At 39.4% G+C, this 19,748-nt stretch overlaps 1 protein-coding gene across 1 annotated transcript in view; it reads right to left on the bottom strand.

The window, feature by feature from the left end:
* Positions 1-1,159: 1,159 nt before the first annotated feature.
* The window catches only part of arrdc1b (arrestin domain containing 1b), a 45,294-nt gene continuing 26,705 nt past the window's right edge, over positions 1,160-19,748 (bottom strand). The window contains exons 3-8 of the mRNA XM_003440221.5: positions 11,264-11,314; positions 8,001-8,155; positions 7,482-7,664; positions 7,000-7,176; positions 5,508-5,946; positions 1,160-4,949 (exon numbers count right to left, since the gene is read on the bottom strand). Of these exons, the coding sequence (XP_003440269.1) occupies positions 4,885-4,949; positions 5,508-5,946; positions 7,000-7,176; positions 7,482-7,664; positions 8,001-8,155; positions 11,264-11,314 (1,070 nt within the window). The 3' untranslated portion in view covers positions 1,160-4,884. The remainder of the gene's footprint in view (positions 4,950-5,507; positions 5,947-6,999; positions 7,177-7,481; positions 7,665-8,000; positions 8,156-11,263; positions 11,315-19,748) is intronic.

Raw genomic sequence — 19,748 nt, 5'->3', positions numbered from 1 at the left:
ATCCACCAAGAGAGTGGATCACATCTGCAGTTCTTTTCCTCAGCATGAACCCGTACTGTTGATGTATACATGTTTGTCTGGAACAGTTCTCTCTTGCAATTAGACATTGGGTCTCAATGGGACCACCTGTATAAATAAAAGGTGTGTGTGTGTGTGTGTGTGTGTGTGTGTGTGTGTGTGTGTGTGTGTGGATGTGGATGGATGGAATAGCAGACCTGTGCTACTATCCTGTTTTTCTCAATGATGAAAACATTATTCATATATAACACGGGGTTTTCAAACTGAGTTTACATCATGGGCCGCATACAAGTAGGTCGGACCAGGGAACCCCCCCTTCTATCAGTGGAAAGAAGATTAACTACACATGTAATACCTGAGATATAAGAAAAAGAACTACAAATGTAAAAGCAATGTCTTCTTCTACCTGATAAGGAAACAAAAAGAAAAAATAAATTCTGGTAGCTCATTGCATAGTGTCCTGTAATTATAAAGCAGAAATATTTTGTCCACAGAAAATGCCTTTTTTTTTTTTTTTTACTTGAGCCCATTGTAAAAGAAAATACATTTCTGTAGCGGATTATGGAAAAAACAGGGACTTCTCTGTCATTGCAATGTTTATCTATTATTTATTTACTTTAGTATGAATGGCAGTGGGGGAGGTGTTTATTAGTAGCCAAAGCTGTTAAATCATGTGAAAACACTATTAAAATTGAGAAATTTATGCCCTTCTTCACATTTTTTAAAATTATACACTGGACCAGATTGCAGTCTTTGCCAGGCCGTTTCTAGACCCATACCTTGTGTTTTGAAACCCCTGCCACAACATAAGAAAGTCTGGCAAAACGTTCAGGTGTAACAATAAACAGTCTATTTTTTTTATACAGCAGAAAACTTTCCCCCTTGTGGGACTAATAAAGGTATATCAATCAATCAATCAATCAATCAATCAATCAATCAATCAATCAAACTGTTTTGTTTTTGTTTTTTTTCACAGAAATGTGAGTGGATGTAGTGCTTTGCTAAAGCTACCCCTTACCAAACCTACTTTTAAGTTTATTGTAGCTACAAATGGCTCCAGATGAGTCATCTGCATAGCTTCATCTGTTCTACACGAGAACAAATGAAAATGTTTGCCATAAAGTAACGCACTAGGCAGAAATAAAGATCAAAAGACATGTCATATAACTTTATTGTCATTCTATGCAGTACAGCTTTGATTCTGCACTGTAAGCTGAAACTGTACACGTAATGGTTGAGGTGCAACTATTAGTATATCCACACTGCACCTGTAAACAGCTCATATAGTAGAAAAATACAAAACTGGACACCACTCATCAATATGTGAGGGGAGGGGGATGAAAAGATAACATAATATGAGGGGTTTCATAAAGCTATAGTACCTTTTGGTGAAGAGGATTTGAACAGAATGAGGGCTGGTAAAGGCAGCGTGAAATGACTTCAGAAAGAAGGAATTGCACAAGTTTTTTTTTTCTAAAACAAAGAGTTAAAAACAGAGTTCAGCAGGTCTAAAAAGTCCAGTGTCTTACTGTTTTTGAAAGCTACATCTGTGTACATCAAATGCACTTTGCACAGTCCGCCGGAGACAAAGTAGGAGGAGCATGTCCTGATGTCCTCATAGAGAAGAAGAAGGTAGTCCACCACAGGCTGATATAAATGTTGAAGGGTATCCAGATTGTTTAAGGCATGCTTTCACAATAATGCAGAGCCACAAGATTTCTGCTATCAGAAACTCGTGCAGTGATTTGAAGCGGAGTGGCAAGATAAGACGAAAACACACGAAGAGTCACACAAACATTCAGTGCAGATGTTGTGCTTCAGATTTTCAGGGGCATTAGGCATTACTATGCCTGGAGGATGTGGCTGAATTTTTTTTTGTCATCAATATATGACACAATATGACAAATGTATGCAACTACGTGGAACTGCAGCACTGAAGTCTATTTTGCTGTTATGAATGAAATGAGAAAAGAGTTTTTATACGTGCAAAACAAAAGGTTTGGTGAACAAATATCTATACATACAACAGAAAATAGCAGACATTTGTGCACTGCTGAGATCATATTATGGTACAACAACACAAAATACAATAGAGTTAAAACCCACTGCTGACCACAAGCAGAAATGGACAAAAAAGGAAAATATCTCCACTTTTACAGATGTTGGATCAGAAATCGGCTCGAACTCAAGTGTGATTGAGGTTAAACTGCATTTTACTTTCTCTCTCTCTCTCACTCACACACACACACACACACACACGCACAGAGTAAATGAAGTGCTGAGCTGTTCAGATGTGTGTCACCATCTGCACTGACTGAAACACTCAAATCACCAGAAGAAATTTAAGGCAACAAAGAGGGGAAGAATAAAATAAATCATCATGATGCAAACCACATGCATCTTCAACCTCAGTTTATAAGTTCTTCTCAACAGAAAAGAAAGAAATACATTTTTAGAGCAGACCTCAGCTGGTGAATGACAGAAACAAGGACTAAGTTAGGTGGGTCAGTTAACGTGGCCGGTCATATTAGTCTCCAGTTTCAAGAGCAGGCTCAAAAGAGATAAAGCCTGTACCGGTATTACCCACAAGGGGGCAGACAACGACTTTCGGTACTGCAGTCCTCATAACCAGCCACAGGGAAAATAAGGCTGCCCTCTGAATACAAAAGTGGTAAGGCAAGAAAAATATCTTAAGGAGCCAATGCAAGGGAGAAGTAATGAAATAAAACATATAATAAATAATACGATAGTTTGACTGCATTGGAAGCGCTTTTGATTAAAAGAACTTTTCCTCTTAAAATCTAATTTGCATTTAATTTTCCTCTGGTCTGTAGTGCTGTTTATCCATCGATATTGATTTGGTGTGAGTTTCCCAGTTTCCAACATATCAGCTCTGCAGCTGTCTGCCTACTCTTGGATATAGTGGAACTGAATGCCACGGCACCTTTGGAGCTAAAAGACACACACAAAAAGAAAAAAAAAAACAAACAAAGGAAAATATCCATGCATGCTTTTTCTGAAGCTCATCTGAGTTCAGGTTACCCAGAGACACCCACACTTGCCTGTCATTGGGTTCTTCATTGTGTTCCCAACCAGCTGAGCAATGCAATCTCTCCAGCGTGTTCAGGTTCCACCATGGGGGCATCTTTCCAGTAGGACATTGTAAAAAGAAAAAGAAAAAGAAAAAAAAAAAGCCAGAACTACCTCGACTGACTCTTTGCGATGTGAGCTCCTCATCCCAGACACCTTTCAAATATCTGTTATCTCATTCTTTGGTTTACTACCCACAGCTCATGACCACAGGCGAGGGGGAGAATGTAGATTAACTGGTAAATTGACGACTTCATTTTTATGCTCAGATCTCTCTTCCTTAAAACAGACTGGTACAGCCCGTACCACACACATCTGTCTATCAATCACCCGCTCCCCTTTCCCTCAATTGTCAGTTCAACACCCGGGACACTTAAACCCCTCCCCGACCCAGAGTGCACACTGTACCCTTTTCCGACTGAGAACCATGTCCTCAGTCCTGATGCAAAGTGCCTCACTGTGAGCCAGAGGTCACCAAACTAGAAACCCTCCACCACTTGGATGGATTTATAAATTAATAAAGGTTATGAACAGAATCTGTGAAGAAGGGCAGCCAAAACCCATCGAGAACACATCTGAATTACTGCCAGCAGTGCAAACCAAGCTCTCTCTACAGTTGTACATGGACCAAACAGCCCATAAAAGCCCAAAACATAAGGAATAGCTACATCATGACCTGGTAATGCAACAAAATACCCTGATTTTGTCATAAGCAGTTTCATTTAGGAACTACTTTATTTCCATTATCAACAACTGCCAAAGAAAAGAAGCAGCTCAGCTGTTGTGGAGGCTTTTAATGATTACATTGTCAGCCTCTTGTCATTTGTTGTTGGATGCCTACTTCTGCAGAAGGATATGGTTGGCAAACGTTGACAGAGGAATGATGGCAGTAGAATAAAAGGTTTATGATTTTTTTTTTTTTTTTGAGAAACTGGCTCATGATTGCTGATGACCTATTGAAATGTATTATTTTCAAAATTCCATCTAGCTCCATAACAAGGATATCTGAAATCGATTAACTCAAGATGATCTAGATTTTAAAAAAGAAACAAACAGCACAACAGACCAGAGGAAAACTACTGAATGAACTGAATTTGTTCCTTTAATTATTTTAATCAGTTAATCAGCTGAGTGGTTTCCCTAAGGACCCACTTCTCTTTATAACCATTATGGGCATTTTAAAAAAAAGATTTTGCTATGAAAAGGAGCTGTTATCACAGGCATCACCTGTGACTGTGTATTCCTCTCTTTATACCCATGATGGAGGCAGCTCTGCCTGCACGATGACGAGGACAGGTGAGACGTGTACAAACAACAGCGAACCACACTAACAAGCGCATGTCTGGACCCCCTACCACCAACACAAAAAGGCCAGACTGTAAGCTTTCATCTGTCTCAAGTCTTCGGTGACCAGCATTAGTTTCAAGGCATCACAGATGCAACAACATGTTGGAAATAAAAACAACAGACGTGTCCAACGACTGATTATTCTAAATGCTGTATAACAATGTGAAATACTTCTTTTCTTTTTTTTTTAGGCACAGTGATGTTCACCTGACATTATCTGCTGGGACATGAGGAAAAATTTTAATTATTATATTCATTATAAGAAATGATCCCTTTTTTAAAAACTCATTGCAGGACAAAGAATCAATCTTTGGGGAGTTTGAAGCATCCATCCTCTTTTCATCCAGCTTGTCTCTGGATTCGTTTTGAGGCGAGTGCAAACAGGTGTAGGTGGGAGTGGTCACAATTCTTCATCCACCTGTTTCTTCTCTACTGTCTACTGTTGAAACTGGAGTCGGCACTACTGCAGCTTTCCTCATAACTAGGTGGGGGCTCTGGAACACACAGAGGCAAAAAAAGTAAACAGAGTTAGATAAGAGTTTAAGGTTATCTCAGAACCTAACTGTGATTTAATCTACTGGAGATTATAGGCCAGAAAATGCAAAACACATTGCTTGGTCATTTTGGCCAGTGGGGGCGCTGTCACAGCCTTTCCATGAGTAGCAGCGAAGTCGACCTCTGGTGTTGAAAATGTGGAAGTGCAAGAAACTGCAGGTCCTTTAGTGTCCACATTAAGGCTGGCTGCAAATTTTAAATGCCCAACTGTACAGCATAACAACAGTTTCTACCACATCTGGAGTATCTGTATTGTTATTATCTGACAAATTCTGTGGACTGCTGTGAGTGGAGCTTGGCCGATACAGGACTTCATAAAGACTGGTATGTAAAGATATTTGGTGATTTAAAAAAAAAACCCAATATATCGGCCGATATTTTGAAAACTCGAAGCATGATGATGATGATGATGCAACTCATAAATGCCCAATTAGCCATTACACCTTGCAGGTGTTTGATTGGGTGTGGTAGGTTTATTAAGTACATTAAGTACTAACCGTGAGGGTAGTCAGAAGTGCTGTACTCTGGAGGGAGAATGAGTGAACAGGATGTGGGGGTTGGAGCAACATTTCCCTCAGTGAAGAAAGGTATGGTGGCTCCAGTGGACAAACAGAAGAGGGGAGCAGATGCGTTGGGGTGATTGTGGCTAGGCGCCGCCGCCGCACCCGGTGCGTAGCTGAAGGCGCTGGGAGACATTGTGACTGCCTGGCCTGAGGGATCCTGCTGTGAGTGACTCTTTGTGGGAAGTTCCTCACTGGTAAAGCCTCCTGCACATAAATCATCGCCTGGATCCTCCTCCGCTGGTGGAGCGCTGGGCATCACCCCTGCTGCACGCACTGGACTGGTTGGTGTAGACCTCGTTGGAGACTGGTTTAAAGCGATGTTCCCGATGTAGATAGGTAGAGTGACAGCTGCTTCAGGATATCTTAGTGACACCTGTAACACAAACAGAGATCCATGAAGGGAGCAGCGGCATCAGTTTCTGTTAACTATGCATTATTCACAGCTAAAAATATTCCTTATTTAATTTTTATTTCCCCCCCACCCAAGTTCATCCTGTGTCGTAAAAAAGCTGTTGTAGATTCTATTCTTTAAAAGTTACCACCCCTTTTGGGTACCCTTAGCAAAGACCCTTTGTTTCTGTAGAAAAGTGTCTGACACCAAGAATTAAAAGCACATTTAATATGTGCATCCGCCATTTTAACAGTTTAGAAATGACACGAGCAGCATACTTTAATAAGTTCCTCTTAAAGCAGCAGCACTCAAGAACACCAAGAAACTGCAACCTGGAAAGTTTTGCAAATTGCTTCCTCTGGCAAATCGAACCATTTTGCCAAACTTGAAATCATACTTCAATGTAGCACTAAAAATGGTAAAAAATATCTTAAATGATGAGGGTGAAAAAATAAAAATCAGATGATCCGCTATTAGCTGCAATGGTCATTTGCAAAATATCACAATATCATCATAGAGGAATTGCTGAACTTCTTCCTACTTCGAAAATCTATTGTGACCCACTCATACTTTGACCTTGGACAATCACATGAATTTTTTTGCCTTCCTTTGATTCATTTGGATCCTACGATAATTTACTTGTTAAGGTCAACTATCCATTAAAAGCTTCACTGCTCTATAAGACCTGCAGCTCCACTTTAGTTCTTTCCTACTACTTAGATCCATACTTAGATCCAAAAATAGCTCAGAAAATGAAAAGTTTGAATCTTTATTTGATATTTAAATATTTAGGGTCAAATGTATTTATTATTATTTATTTTAAATGACTTTTTACAGTTAACTTGTAGTACCTTCACAGCCCACCAGAGGGCTGCCACCAATACTCTGTGGTCTGATTCAGAAACAATTAGGACAGCATAAAGGAAGTAGATAAATGAAAAGCTGGAGCTGAAAAGCTTCAACTAACATATGTTAAACCTGCAAAACTGCCATCAACTTGGTATAACATGCACACACACACACACACACACAGACCTGAATGAAATAGATGATGTCTATAAGGTTGCAGCCTGTCAGTTGTGACTGAGGGAGTGGAGGAACGATGATCTGTTCCTTCCACTCTGCATGTTTTCCTGCCTTCACTTTGGCTCCCTCCACCTCTGCAATGGTCCGTAGGTCTACCACAGGCTTGTGAGTCTTGTAGGTCACTCTCTGATGTGACAAAGTCAAACAATTACAAACATGAAAAGATGTAATGGCAAATTCAAACCGCTTCACACACACCTAACGTGAAAGCTCGCAGGATAACTTACTGTTCTGGAAATGATCAAGATAACTGTTTTTATCTGAGGTAGAAAGAATTTTGTGTGTGTCCACATGAAAAGATTTGTTACTTGAGTGGAAATTCTGGTTTATTCAGGAAGTCTATGAGTTCTCAGTCTTTCTTAAAGATTATTTACACCAACCATTGATGAGTTAAAAAATATTGATATAACTGTCTACATTTAATAACATACCTGTATGAGACTGGCCAGTACACACCCCGTGTCCTTGCCAGATTTGTTGTGGATCTCCGTCAATAACTTGATGACCTGACCGGGGATGTAACCCTTCATGTCACTGCCAACTTTCAGCATCACAGTCCCCGACTTCACCAGGAGGTAGTTGAACTTCTTGGTGGCCACAACAGAACTGTGATACTGAAGAGGCAGAGTTGTTGAATAAATGTCTGTCTGTCCGTACGTTGGTAGTAATTAAAAAGTTTGGCTAGCAGAAGCTGCGCAGACTCTTTATTGCAGGATAAACAGGAAACTGACAGTCATCAGGAGAAGAGACTTAATTATGAGTAGGAGGGAGAGAACCCTTTCCTGCTCTGCCACGAAATCAAATAAGATTCGACAAAGATAAAAGTTTATTAAATAAAGAAATGCATTACAGCATTCTTTTCAATCCAGTCCTAAATGCACTTGGCAAGAATCAAAGAGAATAAAGCTGAGATCAAAGTGAAGGAAAACAAATGTGAATCAAGCACTTACAGCAATGTCTGGAACCTCATTGAGGTTAAGCATGTTGAGTAGGTAGAAGGGCTTCTGGATTTTGTAGTCCTTGGAGAAGCGTGGCGTATCAATAGTCACCTTCACTCGGTAAACTATTTTCCCAAAGGGTCCCTCAAAGGAAGTTGGGACAGCAGCTAAGGAGGAGATTGGGGGGGAAAGAAAGCACAAACATGAGTGACACTGGGAATTTAAATCCAGCCCACATCAGTTTCTCAATAAAGCTGTAACTTTCATCAACTTCAGAGGGTCACACCTTCACTGTACCAGAAAGCTAACAAGCTCAGTAAGACAGACTGTCCAAAAAACAAAACAAACAAAAACTGTCTCCATAGGTGGCGACTAAGTGGGTCACAGGTAAACTATGTGATTAAAGGTCTTATATTTTCAAGTTCTCACACAACCAATGAGTTGTTCTATTGCGGCCTGTAAACTACGGAGGTCAGAAACAGCCAATAAATAACATCACATTAAATGCATGAATTTATTTCTACATCTATTTCTGAATCATTTTGCTTTTGCATTTCCACAAACTTGTTTGTTTCTGGTTTACAAAGTGTACTTAAGTAGTCAGCATTTCACATTTGGGTGACTGACGCCCAAATCAAAGAAAATAGCTGCCTCTGGTTAGGAAAAACAAAGAAGTAAATTAGACTGAAAACAATGCTGTTAGTCTGGACTATTGCAATAAAGCAAAAGTGCACAGTAATAGAAAGTACAAGAAATATTAAAAAAAGTCATAAAAATTTATATATTTTGGATGACTAATTAGTGCGAGGGATTCAAAGAACGACTTGATAAATAAAAAAAAAAGGCAAATTAAAACAATGAGATTTTTTTGTTATTTTATAAGTAATTGCATAATGTAATTTTTCAAATGATTACTTTTGGTGCATATTAATCTGTTAAATAAGTCACTTGTTTATTTCTTTACAAGCTTTGAACATTGCCAGTTTTAGTCTTCCATATGCAACAGACCTTGTGTGATATATGTCCAAGATCACAATTACAAATTCATTATTGGGTTTTTTTTTCCTTATTTAAAATTCATGAAATACACAATAACAATAACCACTAAAATAAGTTATACTTAGAATTACATTTTTTTCTTTTTGGTATTTTCTATTAAGGATTACCAAAAACTTTCTTTTAAATTGAAAAAAGGGAAAAAAGAAGTTTAAATTCAACACATTTAATTGTAAATTTAGGTAAAAAAAAATTAAAAGAAGGAGAAAAAGGAAAATTAAATGTAGAAATTCTAGAAAAATGGAGGGTTACACTTTATTTTTCGTACATATTTCCCCCAAGCAGAGACCGAGCTGAAATCTGTCTGTATGCATTCCCTCGGAGATGTCACTAAACTAAACTTTCAGATGGATTCCTGCAGGTGTCCTCAGTGATAAAAAGGACAGGCTATGTGTCTCGGGAAAAGGACAGTGAAGAAGTGGAAACTGTGAGGGTAAACATAGGAGCGTAGGAAATTCAAGAAGAGAAAAATAACTATTTTGGGGAGACAGCAGTGAGACAGACAGAAGGGGAGAGATGTTCAGATCCAGTGAAGAGGAAAAACCCCAAAACAACAGGTTCAAAACCTGTTCTGATGCTGCCCATGTGTATAAATTTCCAAGCGGAATGCACACAAAAGTGTTTAATGTGGTGTCAAAATAATGGCAGAGCCCCCTGGCGCAGTCTCTGTTCTAATGTGTTCCTTGATCCTCATTCAGATGTTAATGCCAGCTGCTCCAGGGACTTTCTGCTGCTGCTGCTGTCAATAAGAATTAAGCAGGAGAGGCAGATTGTTGTTGTTTGGTTGCAGACAGCCTGGCAACTAAAATGGAGCCATCAATGGCTGATATCAGGCTGAATTTCCCTGGGGACACACAGGACTGGGCTGCTTGTGGTTACTGAAAGTGGCTAAGGGTTGTAGAGCCTGGCTTGCTCCTTTGAGTGCAGATAAAATCCATAGACTGGAAACATAAGAGCCTAGAAATAACTTGGTGATGTCAAAGCCCTTCATATGCAATGTCCATTCATCTTTTGACCTTAAAGTGGACCCATTATAATTCTTTTTTTTTTTTGCTTGGACTCTACTTGAGTAGCTCTGTGTTACTCACAGTTCAAAATAATCCTTATTTATCCTACACTGAGCCTTCGTTCAGCTCCTTAGTTGAGTTAAACAAGTCATTTGAGCTTTTCAGCCTTTTAAGCCAGCTTTCTTCTAATTGAATATCCCTCTAAAACATTAGGTTTGAATAGCCATAAGATCCCATCTCTTATATGGTTTTCAGAGCCAAGAGTAGAAGAAAAACTGCCCGAAACAGAGCATTTTGTATGAGCTGGAGTCTCCGTTTGCCTTTAACAGTGTGTAGTGCCAAAAATCGCAATCTGCAAGCCTCGTCACCAACTGTCAATTGTACGAAAAATAAATTGCATTATTGTATTTTGATTATTGGTGACACTGTTTTTGTGGAAGATTCATTTTTATTATGATGTCTTTTGTGACTATTTGAGAAACTTTGAAAAGAATAACTTGCTAAGATAATCTGATAAATGCTCAATTTTTAAACCACGTTACAATTCAGGTCGACTCTTTTTTAACCATAAAAAGTCTTAAGGATCACACGGTTCATATTAAGGTTGGTTAGCCTCTCTGAGGTACCAGCAGGGGGCAGCAGGAGCCTCTTTATCCACCTCTCTCTGCCTGATATTTAACATGCCCTTCACTGATGTTCTCAAGACTGGTGGGCTGAAAGGAGAGGAGGACAAAGCACGGAGGCATGAAGACCAATTAAACAGTGACTGCACAAAAGGAGAGGGAACTAAAAATAACCCCCGGCTACCCCCCTTCGTGTGTCAGCCTGTGCCTCAGAGAGGGTGTAAGATACCAGACAGATTGCACAATGTGTGGCCTTACAGGTGCCAAGAATGGTCAGCTGATCTTTAGGGTTATTTACACATTGTGATTTTGTTATCTATCATGAGCAAAAAAACCTTTTTAAGTAGCAATAAAAGTGTCAGGAAATAGCATACCACTCCTAAATCTTTAAACACTGACTACATAATGTTTTTCCATATGCCTTCACATGAATTGGACCTTAACTGCTTTGTCAACAGGGGATATCACACCTGCATCAGCATGCACCCTTCGCTGAACTGACCTAGATGGGTGATAAAACAAATCTAAGAAAACTTGTTACGGGAACTGAGGCGGTGCTGGGCACTCGGAAGAATGAAGTTTCACTCACCTGGAATGACAAACTGGAACGGGAAACTGTGTTCGCCCACTCCCAGGACACCTGTAAAAACAAAAAGGTTTACATTTATAATGACGCTTTTATCAAAACACAGATTTTAATAGATCCTCCCATTAAGGAGCAGAGGCACATACTAATAAATATACATACGCTAAAATCATTACAGTAAGATTAGTAGACAGAAAAAACGGCAAATTAAAGTGAATGTGCTGTAAAATCTCATAATCTCATGATTTATGTCCATATTCTTTCATTAACTTTTAATTCACAGATGATCCAAGGACACAGCGTGCCAGCAGGGCTCACCTGCTTTCCCAGCAGGATGAGGTTTCTGAGATAAAACAGGCTTTAGCTGAGACAATTACGCTGAGGTATCTTTTCTAGTGACTTAGACTATTAATGGTTAGTAATAAGAAGTGATAAACTGCTGGGTGACACAAGTGGCAAAGTTCGAGGTTCTCTCAGCAATCATTTATAGGCTTGGCGAGGCCGCAGCAAGCAAAGCCAAGCCTTTTTCTTCCATCCCGTCACATCTGCAGACCAGCATCAGTGTGACAAGTATGACCTTTTGGATTGAAGCTAAGATAATGCTCCATGTTTTGTTTTTTTCATAGCTAGTAAATTCCTAAAACAAAAGCCACAGCCCTGAGCTTTATCCTCATGAACGTTTATCTCTGGTTTAAAATAAATGTTACTCAAACTCAATCATATAAAGGGTCAGTTTTCCAGAAATGGTTTAAGCCTAGTCCAAGACCATAAACTTTTTTTTCTCCCCTCAGTGAAGCCCAACTCTCACCTGAAACCTGCTGGGAGAGGTACACATTTGGTAAACTGGTGCTTACAGCCAGATGGCGCAAGTGAGAAGGGCTGAAGATGAACTACAGTACCTGCATTTACTGTAATGAAGGAAAATTTCATCGACTGTGGAACAGCGGGATTCACTGATGTCTTTTTTATTTGTTTTTGGACAACAATGGAGCTCCGTGGCGCAAAGGAAATGCAGATAAAAGCTCCTAGCCTGCACAGGAAACCTCATTAGAATGATTACTTCTTTGTTGATTTTGGCCTTTCCATGGGGTTTGTTGATAGTATGGAAAAGCAGAGAATATCCAGTCTCAAATGTTAGTTATTGGTATAATCAGAATCCCACGCAAAGAAAGACATACATTAAAAGGCAGACAATATTAATAATTTTTTATTATTTTCTTTCTCACATTTTTCATGTTTAAATAAGCAAATGAGGCATGAGATTTACATAAATTTGCATGATTTTCTACAGCAGAAATCAGAACGACACATAAATCCACATAAAGTTCAAAATTGTTGCTTCGCTCTGTCTAATGGTCTAGGCAACGCTCCAATGTATTTACCACCAGGCAATGTGTCAATCAGGAGTATCTCGTGGTCTCACTGGTAGCTTTTCAATCAGTTGCCTGGAAGTTGAGGAAAAGTTGATCTCATGTCTCAGAAAGCTGATTCTGTTCATCCAAGTCCTCTTCAGTCTCCAGTTCAGACCTGTACACAACAAACTGCGATGCACTGTGTATTCTGACACCAGTCATCACAGCCAGATTTGAGCTACAACAGCTCGTCTGTGCATCAATGAGCCTTGGCTGCCCATCAGCCTGTTGCTGGTTCACCACTGCTGCTTCCTTGAACCAGTTTTGATAGATACTGACCAGTGCACAGCAGGAACACCCCACAAAAGCTGCAGTTCAGGGGATGTTCTGACCCAGTCGTCTACTATTCACAATTTGGCCTTTTGTCAAACTCGCTAAAATCCTTACACTTTTCCATTTTTCCTGATTTAAGGACAGAATATCTCCTTTGCTCCATTATATATCCTACCCACTAACAGGTGCCACGATGAAGAGATAATCAGTGTTATTAACTTTACCTGTCAGTGGTGAAAATATTGTGCCTGATCGGCGTCACTATAATCAATGATTTTACAGAAGAGAACACACAGAAGACAGACGCTTCTGTGCAAAAAATAAATAAATAAATCAGAGCTTGACAATGTTGAATAACATAAAAACCAAAGTGTAGTGAAATAAACATGTCAAAGTGCATCTTATCTTATTTCTTGCATTCTTGCATTAGCCTGAAGACAAGTTACCCATAATTTAACAAATCACAAACTTATTTTTCACATGCATGAGAACATTACAGGTCAACAGGGCTGCAGGGCAGGAAGTTCTTCAAGTGCAACATCATCAGGCTGCTAAGCTTCTATTACTTGTCACCAGAAAATGAAGCACAATAGGCAAACCTCTCAGCAGGAAATGCCCTGAGGTATGGAGAGGTGTGACTAAAACTCCAAACAGAAGAAAATTTTATAACCTCAAATCTGTATTAATATGTAAGCGTTTGTCCCAAATAATCATGAGATCATGAGATTTCTGATTTCTCACAGCCCCAACTATTTAACATTAATATTACAGGTTCAATTTTGGCTTCTTGGGCCATCATTACATGCGCTGTTTACTTTACAAGCTCAGTTAAAACTAATAACTAGGTCATAAGGAAGCAACAATCGCCTTTATGTCCCCATCACACTGAGAGCACCTTGAGTCAACCAGCTTATTAATTCTGTAGATGAGCTGGCAGCCCAATTAAATTGCTACAGATAGCAACATGTCCCACCTCATTAGGGACGGGCACAACTTTTTCCCCTTCAGTCTACGTTTCCTGAGGGAAGAGCTCAGACTGTGTGTGTGTATGCGTGTGCGTGCATATCACTCAATCCTGTTTACTGCTAAAAGAAACAGTCTTAACAGTGCAGTGCACACACTGCATGCAAACTGGGCCAGGACCACACAGGTGAAAGAATAAAAGACTCTTTAAAAGTCACAAAAGAGGAACAACATCAATCTCCTCACACACAGCCATTCTCATCATCAGAATTGGAGTAACATTAACCCTATTGAAATGATTATTTAACCTTTTAATAATAACAGTTACATTCATTCTGCTATTAAAACCTAGCAGGACTTATTATCATAAAGAGATTATAAAGTGAGGCTCCAAATGGGCCAATTACCCTGCCCAAGAGAGGTTTTTACTGGCCCCAGATCAGTGATAATCCTGAACCCTGTGCTTATTCTAGTTTACTGTATTTTTCTTCCATACCTGTTTTTGTTATAATCAATTTCATTATTTGCCCTTTTTGGTTAAATAAAGGTTGGATAATTGAAAATAAATACATTTGTTCATCGATATTTTGATCGAGCCCCATGTTGTGCGAGATACTAGGATGACTACACAGACCTGAACTGTGACTATTTCATGTGGTTCACACAGTCTGTGTAGTCAAGGACACAATAAAAGAAAAAAAAGATAATATTCCGCTTTTACTGTTGCCTAACAGACACCAATTCTCCCCTACACAGCCCCGAGGTTCACTTAGTTCCCAGCTGGCATATATTTGATTTTTGATTTTTCAGACGACCTACTGAAAACTATTTAAAAACTAGGCAACCAAGTCATGATAACTAAAAAGAGACATTGCTAAGATGCACCCCTGTTTTAGTTAGCAGGTGTAGACAGCAGAAAGAAAACAGTTCTGGTATTAAACTTCCTACAAAAAGGTTTGTGGATTTTCTTTGAGTAACCTGATCAATAATTTCTAGAACATTTTTTTCCAAATGTAATTTTGGGCATTTTAACACCAAAAGAAAAGTCCCAAATCCTTTTACTTTATGCTTTTACAAAGAATGCAAATGTGTCTACATCAGATATCTTTGAAACACCAAAACAGCCTCGATGCATAAATGGCAGCACAGACCAAAGACATAACAAACTGACAGTAGGATAAGCTGTCCCTTTTGAAAATACAGAACTGTTACTACTGCTGCTGCTGCTACTACTACCCTGGATTACTCACTGTAGAAATCAAAGTTTTTTAAAGTCTAAAAAACAGCAAACAGTGCCTTTTTAGTAACACATTTATAAACCTAATGAAGAAGAAATATTGTCTTTGCCGAAATGCTATTAAAAAAATAGCACTATTAAAAAAAAACTTCCACAGTGGCTTTGTCTTAAACGTGTTCTAAATATGAAGCTCTCACTTTTTAAAGCCAGTGTCCATGAAGAGCTGCTGATGTAAGCGGTCTTCACTCCCCTAAGCGCCAAGCATCTGTGGCATACCACATTATCAGCCAGCCACAGCGAGGGTCGCCTGCTTTGTTAAAGTGTGTGTGTGTGTGTGTGTGTGTGTGTGTGTGTGTGTGTGTGTGTGTGTGTGTGTGTGTGTGTGTGTGTGAGAGATGATCTTCTGTCACCCTTCCTCTCTCACTCCCCCTCCGTTGCTCGACCCTTGGGGGCGAACTAGCCCATTTTTGGAAGAGAGTGAGATACGGGAAAACGGCAGAGATAAAGAGGAGCCCGGAGAGAGGGTGTGTCATGAATTATTTATGACCACCTCCTTCTGGTGCCTCACGTTTCACAGTAAGGCTTTGAGTAAGTTTAACTATTGCTTCAAGGAACTTCCTGCTTTCAACGTCTCTTTCTGTTATTAAGAGGAAGAAAAAAAAAAACGAAACAAAAAAACCTCAAACCTGCCCACCATTAAACGAAAACTCACAGTTTGATTCACGTCACAGTTATTTAGATTAGCACTGAAGCAGCACCTGGGTTTTGGTGTCAGTGGCAACATTAAGCAAATAAACAATTTCATTTCATTTAATAAAAACTCTTAAATATAGAAGAAAAAACTTTACACAACTAAAAACTGTCAATAGAAGAAGTAATAATGATCTACAACTACCGAAGAACGTTTGCATGCAAGACCACTGAGTTAACCAACTCTGACTGTTTGATTAAAACATTTTTAACCTCGCAGCTCTCTACTAAAGAGTCAGAGTAATGTCTGACTGTGCCACTGTGAGAACTGATGGTCTTCATCTCACAGCAATTTCTTTAACTGGAGGACCACGCTGGTATAGACAGCCAAGGGTCACACACACTGGATAAATTAAATAAAATGTGATACACTAAACTCCAGGAATTTGGGCGACATGACAAAATAACTTTTACTATCACATATTTGCCAGAAGGCCTGAGTCTTCGCTTCAAAGAACAAAAACCTTCTGTTAGAAAATATTTTATAATTTGAAAGGAATTTATTTGGTCCGTGTGTGGTTATAGTGAAAACGCTTTCTAATAATACACTTTGAGCCGTATTGACTTTCAAATGAACCGATATTTTCCTCATGTACTCATAAGCAGCACTGCATGAAATACAAAGAACTCAGAGACAAACCTTGTTTATTATTATTGTTTATACAATAATAATAAATTCAGAGGATCAAGCCAATTTTTTGATCAAGTTAAACAATAATACAGACTCATTACAGCTTTTCCTCTTTGGCTGTACCTCTAAACCTCATCCCACATTTACCAAAAGCATCTTGATGACCCTAAAACTTTTGGGAAAGTTTTCGTGGTGGTCTGGGTCTATTTCATGAATTCTGCTCTCTACCAGAAAATCCTGAATTAGAACGTCCAACTATCAGTTGAAGGTCAAGAGCACATGTGTTATGCAGCAGGACAATGATCCAAAACACATCAGCAAGTGCACCTCTGAATGGCACCAAAAAAAAAAAAAAAAAAAAAAGATTTTGGAGTGGCCGAATCAAAGTCTGGGCCTAAATCTAATAGAGGTGCTTTGGCATGACCGCAAACAGGCCATCCATGCAGCTCTCTCAAAAACTCTCCAATGTGACTGAATTAAAACAACTCAAAGTGAAACATTTGTTGCCATTTATCATAGATGCTTGACTGCAGTTCCTTTTACCAAGGGTGGCACAACCAATTATTAGGTTTATGGGGCAATTACTTTTTCACTTAGGATATAGAATAGAATAATCCTTTAATTGTCCCACAAGGAGAAATTTGGTTGTAACATTGTAACATATGTATGTTTAGATAACTTTTTTCTTTTAAAAATAAATCAAAATTTAAAAACTGCATTTTGTATTGACTCAGATTATGTTTGTTATTAATATTAGAATTTGTTTCATGATTTGAAACATTAAAGTCTGACTAATGTTAAAAAAAAGAAATCAGGAAGGCAGAAAACACTTTCTCACAGTGCTGTATGTATATATTTTTCTTTCTTACAACTTTGGACATCAAAGCTGCTATGTTAATGGGTGAAGTGGGTGTGCTCATGTTTGTGTCTGCACAATCATTTCAAGATTCCTGTTTGACCCAATTTTCACCTCCCAGAAACGCCCTGCCTGACAGCGGACCAACAGTACTTGTGATTTTTCTCACACAGGCTAAAACAAGTTTTTAAGTTATTATTTTCTCTTGTTTTTAATGTTCTGTGTCTTCGTCTTCCTCAGTTTTGTTTGTGTTGATTTCCTCGTCTCCCCTTTTTCTTGCTTCCTGTTTTATTTTTGGTAATGACTTTTGGCAAAGGCATTCGGAGGATGGAGGAAAGAGGAAGCTTCGGCCTGCTATTGAAGATAATCAGACTTTCTGCCTCTCATTATTTGTGTGTATAAAGTTAATAAAAGGTACATCTTGTCACTTTGCTCCAAACTGTTAATTGAATTGGAGCAAAGTGACATAATAAACCCCCTAGCCACTTTATTATGTACACCTTGCTAATAGGTAGACTGCCTTTTGCCCTAAGAGCAGCTTCATGGTATAGACAAGATGCTGGACACATTCCTCACAAATTTTGGTCGATTTTCACATGATAACACACTGCAGACTTGTTGGCTGCACATCCATAAAGCAAATGACCCATTCCACCAGATCCCAAAGGTGCTGGATTGGATTGAGATCTGGTGACTGTGGAGGCCGTTTGACTGTAGTCAACAAAATAAAAACAGGAAAAAAAAAGCACTTAATCATGATGTGAACCTTGACATGGTGTGTTATTGTGACGGTAGCAGCCATTAAAAGAAGGGTACGGTCTGGTCATAAAGCGATGGATATGGCCAGCAGCACTCCGTTTCAAACTAGGTTCATTTGGTTCTAATGCCTCTTTTCCACTATCACCTAGTTGGCTTGACTAAAGACTGTTAGTTAGTCTTCCATTACAAGTGAGTGCCACCTCAATATGAATGGGGTCGTTACAGCAAGGTAGTCCGAAAGTCCTGTGACGTCACTTGTTTGCGACACAAACACAACACAACAATGGTCTGGCAAGTCTGGCCATGTTCCTCTGACCTCTGGCATTTTTTACCTAAATAGCTGCCACTCACCGTTATCTCTTTTTCAGACCATTCCCTGTAAAACCTAGAGACGTTTCTGTGGGGAATCCTATCAGATCAGCAGTTTTGGAAATACTCAAACCACCCCATCTGGCAACAAACATGCTACGTTCACAGTCACTTAAAACAGCGGTCCCCAACCTTTTTTGCGCCACGGACCGGTTTATGCCCGACAATATTTTCACGGACCGGCAATAAGGTGTGCCGGTACCGAAAAAAAAGAAGATTTATTCATAACACACGTGAAAAGACCCAGGAAAACCGAGTTAATGATAAAAACGATAACAAAATAACGCTGAAAACCGATAAAAACCCTGAAAACCATACATTTCACACCTGAGCCTCAACTCTCGCGGCCCGGTACCAAACGACTCACGGACCGGTACCGGTCCGAGGCCCGGGGGTTGGGGACCGCTGACTTAAAACACCTTTCTTCCCCAGTCTGACTCTCAGTGTGACCTTCAGCAGGTTTTCTTCACCATATCTAAATGTATTCAGCTCCCACCATGTGATTAGATGATTAAATACTTGTCTTGACAAGCAGTTATGCCCAATAAAGTGTTCAGTGAGTGTATAAAACATGCCATGAGGCTCATAAAAGAACACTTCAAATTTTGTATGTGAATTAAAAAAAAAAAAATTCAAGAAATACTGAAAATACAACTCTTCAATCTGAAATGTTGAAAAAATATGAAGTAGCATGGCAAGCACCTGAAGACTATATTTAAGTAAAGTACTTGACTAAATCTACTCTCCAGCATTGTGTAGCTGAAGTTTCTATCATGCGCTGAAGAACGCAGCCCTGAGAGTTACACGTTGAACTGTTTGCCGTTTTAACCAGCACGGACTGCATGCTCTAATGCCTGTCATTGGGTTCCACAGTGTGATTTGCATTTACAACAGATTTCATACATGCGTGGCACATTTCACCTTCTGTCTATGGGCTGCAACACAAACAAAAGATGGAAGATCGTACTCACAACAGAAGGTCTTGTAAGCTCTTATTTCCGAAGGCAGGAGGAACAACACAGTGCAGCACAGCATGTTGGTACAGAGACACTCAGGGGGAAAAAATACTCTAACCTGCTCTCTGTGGGGGCTCTCCAACAGTCTCATCAGTGCTTCTTGACACTGATGGCTATGTCTCACCTCAGAGAGGAGACAGGCTTCAGGGGACTGTTACTCTGAGTAACTCTTCATTAGGCTGCAAAAACTAGGGATGTGCCCGAGGCACACCAAAGACAAGG

This window comes from Oreochromis niloticus, linkage group LG7 (assembly GCF_001858045.2).
Source record: "Oreochromis niloticus isolate F11D_XX linkage group LG7, O_niloticus_UMD_NMBU, whole genome shotgun sequence".
Taxonomy (NCBI): domain Eukaryota; kingdom Metazoa; phylum Chordata; class Actinopteri; order Cichliformes; family Cichlidae; genus Oreochromis; species Oreochromis niloticus.
Note: the sequence above shows the minus strand (reverse complement) of the source record. Positions and strands in the feature narration are given on the sequence as shown.